The following is a 7,913-nucleotide window of genomic DNA, read 5'->3' as shown; positions in this document are numbered from 1 at the left end:
CCTTTTGCCTGATGCGGCTGGATCTGCCAGTGTTTCGTCATTAAGAAGGTGTTAAGAAGGCTCCAGACCCTTCTTAACGAAAGATCATCTTAGCGCTAAGAAGCTTTTGGGAAACGCAGCCTTCTTAACGGAGGATAATTGGAAGATAATTTTAGGCTAAGAAGCAATCGGGAAACGCGTTGGCTTCGTTGGCTTCTTACGGGAGCCTTAAGAAGTGTCAAAGAAGCTTCTTAGCGCTAAGAAGCTTTTGGGAAACGCATGCCTTCGTAAAGAAGCAATTGGGAAACGCGTTTGCTTCTTAAGGGGGCCTTAAGAAGGGTTGAATTAGCTTCTTAGCGCAAAGAAGCTTTTGGGAAACCCAGCCATAGTCTAGGTCCATATTTGGACATTGGACACAATCTACATAATTTTGGCTCTGTACACCACCACAATGGACTTGAAGTGAAACAAGATGTGCTTTAACGGCAGACTTTAATTTGAGGGTATTTACATCCAAATCAGTTGAACGTGTAGGAATTACATTACATTTTAAAGGCCCAAAATTACATTTTAATGGACCAAAATTAATTGGAAAAACTAACATAATCATACATCAAATTGTCACTTTTAAAGCAGCTACGAGCAACTTTTTCGATTGTTATTAAACAGTATAAATTTAATATCAATGCATCACATCTTACCTCTAATAGTCGACGAGACCAACGCAGAGTAGTCTCGCTTGAACCCCGAGTGAATCGGCCAGTGTTAGTCTGTCTGTAGCCAGGGCAGATCAGGAAGTGAAATGAAACAGTTTGCAGCAGCCACTTCGGCCATAACCACAAAATAACTTCCAAAAAACCTGTTAGAATATAACGAGAGATGTTCCCGAGAGTATGCGTGGCGTTCACATTGTTTATGTTATGTTGCTAGGCAGCGCAAACGGCGTAGGCAGGCAGCTGCGTTTCACTTCCGGGTTACCCGGTCCGGTCTCTCTAGAGAGCCCCCTGTTGACGCGAGTTTAGACAGACACAGAGTTAATAATCACCTAAGGGAGCAATCTCAGATACACACGGCTTTGGTCTCAGCTACTATTATAGGTAAGATGTGATGCATCAATATTGTAATTATACTGTTTAATAACAATCGAAAAAGTTGCTCGTAGCTGCTTTAATACTTTGCAATCACTGCAATCACGCAATGACAGCCTGAAGTCTGGAACCCATTCACCAGACCTGGGTTTCAATAGCATCTTGATTTATCAAACAAGAAACATCAAACATCAAACATAAAAAAAACTAATAAAATAAAATAATTAAATAAAAGATCAAATATATCATACAATAACTAACTAGGCTACACGAAGGAGATGTAAACTTACACATAATTTACATTATGCCACTAAAGTTAGATTATTTGAGAGGATCCAATTGCTTTTTGGTGTTTGACGCCATTTCTTTTTTACCTTTACGCATTACAAAAATAGCATATTACAGGTAATATATATGGCCCTATATAAGTTCTTCATCTTAAGACTTTGTACTACTCAACATTCACTCTTAATTATTGGTGAATGTATAAAAAACAGGTGCCACAGATGTAGAGCTGATCAGAGCTGTCATGTTTTCCTCTGATGGTCATTCTTCATCTCGTCCAGTTCTCTCTCCATCAGGTGAGACTCTGCTGTCGTCTCTGTCAACTAGACAAAACAAAGCAAACATCAGTTATTCGTAGCTTTGGTAAGACACCGAATTACATTTTACATTTATATTTTAAGGTTTGACCAAGAGCGATAGCAATACGACTTTAATATCACAGATAAAGGATATTTTCTGACAATAATTATCTGCTGAGGGCTCACCATGTCCAACAGAAGTTCAACTTTCAGTTTGAGAAGGTTGTTCTCCTCCTCTAGCTGCATGTTTCTCTTCTTCAGCTGCTGTACTTCCTTTCCAGACAGGCGTCCAGCAGAGTCTGTTGCAACAAGACAGAGAGCTGTGAGCTGCTTTATTCACACACACAGACACACACACACACGCACACGCACACGCACACACACACACACACACACACACACACACACACACACACACACACACACACACACACGACTGCTTGCATGTGCAGAGTACCCGCTTTGTCACATGTGAAACGTATTGGTGAATGAACAGATCATAGTATTAGCATGTATAGTGTTGTCATTATTAGATTGCGTAAACTGATTTATGTATCATGAATCATGACCGAGCCAGAAAGGATGAGCAGCCCTGTTTTGAATTGATCCTAACAAGATTGTCATATTACAATTTGCCTAAATAACACTTTCACTTGAATTAATGTTTGAAACAGACGCCAAACAAATCTGTGTGCTTGTGCAACACAGTCCATGATGGCAAAATACAGTCGTTTCAATATGTTTCACTGAATGACTTCTGCCTAACCCGCCTCGTGCTCGTGCACACTGCATTTCCACCTACATGGAATTGAACCTGGGTCTCCCGTGTGTGAGGGCAACAGTGCACTCCGTGCACTATACAGACAGCTGTTACTATTTTGTCTGGTTCACTTTGCTACACTTTGTTCCTTATTTCAACCACCAGGTGACACTAGAGTATTGTGTGTTGAGTACTTTGTTCGAAACCCTCAAGTAGTGAACCCTTTTTAAATGCAATTGAACAGAAAGCTACCATCATTGCAAGCAAAACATTAACAGGGGCCAAATGGATTGGAAGTTGGAAAACCTCATTAATGTTTTGCTTGCACCTGTGTTACTTCCTGCCATTTAGACACAAAATGGGTGAATTAGGTGTAAGTGAAAAAGGTGAATTGCTTCAGAAAGCCTCGTTTTGCATCACTTGACTATTCACTAGTGAGCTATAGACCCTTCTCACTAGTGAGCTATAGACCCTTCTCACTAGTGATCTATAGACCCTTCTCACTAGTGAGCTATAGACCCTTCTCACTAGCAGGGGCGGACTGGGATCATAATTCAGGCCGGGCATTAGATACCAAGCAGGCCAGGCCGATACCGACGCGCGTGCCGGCGTCCGAAGGGCGGCGGCGGAAAATTTGGGGCGTTTGAAGCTCAATTTGGGCCGTTTGAAGCCCAATTTGGGCCGTTTGAAGCCAGATTTGGGTCGTTTAAAGCCAGATTTGGGCTGTTTGAAGCCCGATTTGGGCCGTTTGAAGCCCAATTTGGGCCGTTTGAAGCCCAATTTGGGCCAAGTCCAATTTTACAATGAGATGCACCCACTTTAAACCTGAATAAAGTAATAAAACCACTAGTAAACCAGTAGGCGGCGCCTGGCCTGCTGTTCAGTGAGTGGCCTGGCCTGGCTTGCAAAAAAAAAAAAAAAAAAAAAAATTTTTTTTTTTTTGCCAGGCCAGGCCAGGCCAGGCCAGGCCACCGGGCATTTGCCCGACGTGCCCGATTATGCAGTCCGCCACTGCTCACTAGTGAGCTATAGACCCTTCTCACTAGTGATCTATAGACCCTTCTCACTAGTGATCTATAGATCATTCTCACTAGTGAGCTATATAGACCCTTCTCACTAGTGATCTATAGACCATTCTCACTAGTGATCTATAGACCCTTCTCACTAGTGAGCTATAGACCCTTCTCACTAGTGATCTATAGACCCTTCTCACTAGTGAGCTATAGACCCTTCTCACTAGTGAGCTATAGACCCTTATCCTATCACTAGTGAGCTATAGACCCTTATCCTATCACTAGTGAGCTATAGACCAGCAGCAAATTGGTGAAGTGCTGTGCATTGACAGTGTGGAAGGAGCTGCTGCGTTGGTCTGTATTCAGACTTGTGAAAGACTTTACCTGCTATCCACTGTCCCTCCTCAAACTTCAAGCTCTGGCCTCCAATGTTCATCACCGGAGCGCCATACTCCAGGCCCAGCTCCACTTCCCTCATTGAACGATCCAACTAAAGCCAGAAAGAAAAAGACCAGAAGTTCAAAACATCCTACTCTGGACCCATTTCACAGCAACCCTTTTGAGGTGGTAAAAGCAGGAAGTAAAGCAGCTGTACGATAATACCAGTAACATGGCCGTTTCTCAATAAGGGTTCTTGTGTGTTCTTGCGTTCTTGTGTCAGTGAGAGGTCATCAGTCGCTGTTCCAATGCAAAGTTCACATTTCGCCAAGAACGCTTAAAATTCCCGGATGTGTTCTTGACATGCCCACTTTACCGAGGATGCTCTGGTTGGTGACTTGTGTCAACTTGGCAAGGCACATATCCCAGCATTAATTTCGGCATAAGCGGAGGCAGAACGCAGCAGAGAAGCTCTGGGAAGTTTTTTACAATTTAAAGTTTTATTTCATCAATAAATTAATTTCTTTTGATGCCTACAAGCAGGTTAGTAGGTTTCAATAAGTGCCACTTTATGAACATTTATGGTGAAAAATGGCAAAAAGCTCCAGAGCCCAATTGGCTGCATCTACATCAGCTGAGCTTTTTATTTGTGTAGTACTGCAGGCAGCCTCTGCGCTGTGCAGTAGTCTGACTGCCTGGAAGCAGGCAGGTTCTAACCTCCGCCACTGTGAAACAACAACGCTAGCTAGCAAGCTAGCATTGCTACATGCTGAAAATGGCAAGTTTTGACGAAGATTTCGATTGTGCAATAAAGCAGGCCTGCTTGGTACATTTGGTGGATGGTTGTAAAGATAACAGAGCCCTTTTTCCTGTTATACCAGAGTGAGAGTAAGAGCAGCCAGACTCTCTCCTGAATGGAGATAGTCTGGCAAGCGAAACTAGACGTGCTGAGAATGCACCATTTACACTCTGTACACTGCACAGGTTTATTTAGCTAGTGTGGAAAAATAAGGGATACCTTGCCAGCGGCCCCATACACACGGGACACCAGTCAAGTGGGGGAGGGGGGGTCTGGTGGTCCTCCCCATGAGGTTTTGAGTGTCAGACTCAGATACTTCATTCCTGTATTCTGGTAAATTTGTATGCACAAATTTGTGCTTTTTTTATGCATCATCAATTTCAAAGTCCTCTGATACTCTCAACATGAATGTCAAGGAAGAGTCAGTGACATTAAGAGTAAAGCACAGTTGCATCAATTATATTAAGGGTTAAAACAGACTGAAATTAGTCTGTAGACTGAGCTCTGCCACCCATGCACTCACCGTGTGAAGGTTGGACAGGGATGCAGATTTGCGAGGAGGGGTCTTCTTCGGACTGAACGTGTTTCCAACAAACAGCGGCATCTTCAGTGATCTTTTAAATTCCTAAATAAGAGAAGGCACATCTTAATTCAATTGGCTAATCTAAACACATTATTATTATAATAACAACAATGCAAAACATTATGGCATGTTAACACACCATCATCTAACAGCACAATAGACATCAACCAAGCATAAGCATCATCCAACCATAAAACAAATATAAATAAATACATAAATACATCCACAGCACGCCCTAGGCGGGCCACGCTATGTGAGTGCATAGCGCCATGGTTGAATGATACATTATTTAATTTGTATAATTTGTAATGAGTTATTTGTTAATCATCCTATTGGAGACAACCTCTCACTTTTAGTTTCTGATTTCTGTGTGGTGCTGATGGACAGCTCCTCATATCATTCAAAGAAGAGCTCTGGAAACGCACCACTCGGCTTACAGTCGGATATGGGCCATGAACATGTTTATGATTTTCAAGTGGTCATGAGTCGGAAAAGGCTGGGAACCGCTGGCCTAGGCACAAGAAACAAAACACAAATCTAAAGCGATTTGTTATTATTTATTATGCATGTTATTTTGTTTCCTCCTGTTCCATGCTTTAGAGATATATTCAGAAAAAGCAAACACATCATCAAAAAGATATTCCATTAGAGCTCCATTTTCAATGCCTATCAAATCTAAGTAAAAAATAGAAACCTTTTTTTTTTTACTAGAAATCTTGCGCGCTACAAACGCTCGATTACTAGGGTGGAGACTCTGGAGAAACTACCTTTTCTTTTATACCATAGATATTATATTACTATAGATGGGGCTCCGCCAATTCTAACACATGGTAGCAGCAAGTCTCCTAAATTGTCACGTGACTCCAATAGACTCAGACCTGCCGAAACCATGGGCAAAACCCACATGACAAAATGACAGGAAGTGAGTTGAAGTTGGGCCGTCTTGCTTGAAATCCCATTGTCTTTGCTTATACTCCCACCACTTATAGCCTCAGCCAGGAAGTGACATCACTAATGACATCACAATTGCTCAAGTGACATCACTGATGACACCACTACCTTCACAAATCGTGACTGACACAGAAATATATGAAATTAATTTTGTTCTCCACTTCATTCAACTCACAATATTCACAAATTCTTTCATCCTCATTCACACCTCTGTATCTTCCAGAGATGCATACAAGTCAAGATCAAGTTTTTTTGCAAGTCCATGTCAAGTCTCAAGTCTTTCACAAGTCAGGTCAAGCCTTTAGTCTCTTATGGATGAGCATTCCACCATCTGCTGGATGACATTCAGTCTGCTTAGAACACTGCAGTAAAAAAAAAAGAAAGAAGTCAAAGCATGTACTGTATCCATCTATTAGAATAGGCTACAGTATCCGCATTGATTAGATGACATTAGTAGACATTTCCTTAATGTTAATGTACCAAAATAATAATAATAATAATAAAAAAAAAAAAAATAATAATAATAATAAAGATTGTTCACAAGTCCCAAACCTCAAGTCCAAGTCATTGAAGTCAAGTCTCAAGTCTTTCAGGACGAGTCTCAAGTCACTGTGTGTGTGTGTGTGTGTCTAATAAAGTGCGACTCAAGTCCAAGTCTAAGCCATCTCTGGTCGAGTTTCAATGTGAAGTGAAAAGGGCAGTTTGTAACTATAGGTTAGTAAAACTTGTTTAACATTTGCTGCACTCACGTTAACGTCACACTCCAGTTTAAGGAGGGTTATTAGCAAGCTAATGCTAACGTTACTTAGCTAACTCTAGCGTACTACTAACCATAGCTGACATGAAATTGAAATTGACGGCTGATGGGTTAACTAACGTTAGTAGTTAGTAGTCACTCAAATACATTATATAACGCTATATTTACCTCCATAAAGACTATTTGTTAAAACTACTGGTGGCTGTGTGGCTTTTCTTTTCTTTACATTACCATGCTTGTTACTGCGCAAGTGCGAAATTCCTATTCGACTAAAAACAGACAGCTTTCCGAAAAATGGCATGGCTTCAGATGAATCAGTTGAGAGGGGAACTTCGATGATAAGCGTTTAGGAAAATATTAATGTTACGTCAGCATGTAGCTACTCAATTTAGAGTGTCGTGTGTGAAGTTTAGCACTGAAACTCGCTGTAGTTTAAAATAAACCCCCCTACTGAGGAGAAACGGTGGGCTCGCCCATGAGACGTCGACACATCACCATGGTGATCGCGTCACTCGTCCGTTTTGTTTACACTACTAACCAGTGCTTGGTTTTTACAACATTATACCTCATTAGACACATTAGAATGCTATTTGATATGTATCCTCAAAGATGACGTGGCGAGCTGAACTGAAAGTACAACATAGCCTACATCAAAGTTTAGATTTTTCATGTCTCTGTGTTTCACTATTAAGGGGACTTGACTCCAAATGTGTCGCAGCAGCCCCAGTGGCCTAATGGATAAGGCACTGGCCTCCTAAGCCAGGGATTGTGGGTTCGAGTCCCATCTGGGGTGGAAGCTTTTGACGTTTGGATAAGCAAATTTCAAAGCAATAGTGGAGCAAAAGCCACTAGAGCAGAAGGGTTCATTGCTTCTCGACGGAGGGGGTTGAAAGCTTGATGCCGCTCATAAATGCCTCTTTTTATCAGAATTCTGTGCTGGTGATATTATTTTTTCCGGGTTAGAACTCAGCCGTCACAGCGCTCAACAGCGCCACTCTGGTCGAAAGCTCGGTAAAAAATA

At 41.7% G+C, this 7,913-nt stretch overlaps 1 protein-coding gene across 3 annotated transcripts; it reads right to left on the bottom strand.

The window, feature by feature from the left end:
* Nucleotides 1-452: 452 nt before the first annotated feature.
* cby1 (chibby 1, beta catenin antagonist) lies at nt 453-7,140 on the bottom strand. 3 transcript variants are annotated; one of them, XM_083636331.1, is made up of 6 exons: nt 7,061-7,140; nt 6,311-6,497; nt 5,125-5,226; nt 3,809-3,914; nt 1,838-1,950; nt 453-1,675 (listed from the first exon to the last, which is right to left on the bottom strand). In XM_083636331.1, exons 2-6 carry the CDS (start codon nt 6,335-6,337, stop codon nt 1,595-1,597), a joined length of 429 nt encoding a protein of 142 aa, XP_083492457.1. In that variant the 5' UTR covers nt 6,338-6,497; nt 7,061-7,140; the 3' UTR covers nt 453-1,594. The 3 variants fall into 3 exon arrangements, with proteins under 3 accessions (XP_083492457.1, XP_083492458.1, XP_083492456.1); XM_083636332.1 differs by lacking the exon at nt 6,311-6,497 and having other exon boundaries at nt 7,061-7,118; XM_083636330.1 differs by lacking the exons at nt 6,311-6,497; nt 7,061-7,140 and adding an exon at nt 5,535-5,714.
* Nucleotides 7,141-7,913: the final 773 nt, after the last annotated feature.

Source organism: Poromitra crassiceps (assembly GCF_964638095.1).
Source record: "Poromitra crassiceps genome assembly, chromosome: 4".
In the NCBI taxonomy this organism is placed as follows: domain Eukaryota; kingdom Metazoa; phylum Chordata; class Actinopteri; order Beryciformes; family Melamphaidae; genus Poromitra; species Poromitra crassiceps.
This window is presented reverse-complemented; position numbering and strand designations above follow the sequence as displayed.

Bases quoted from the DNA above. Each gene is read 5' to 3' on its own strand.
- cby1 (XM_083636330.1), bottom strand. From the start codon at position 5,579: ATGAGGAGCTGTCCATCAGCACCACACAGAAATCAGAAACTAAAA. The intron at 5,227-5,534 runs GTGAGAGGTTGT...TCTCTTATTTAG, and splicing joins ACAGAAATCAGAAACTAAAA to GAATTTAAAAGATCACTGAA. The intron at 3,915-5,124 runs GTGAGTGCATGG...TTCTGGCTTTAG, and splicing joins CCCTGTCCAACCTTCACACG to TTGGATCGTTCAATGAGGGA.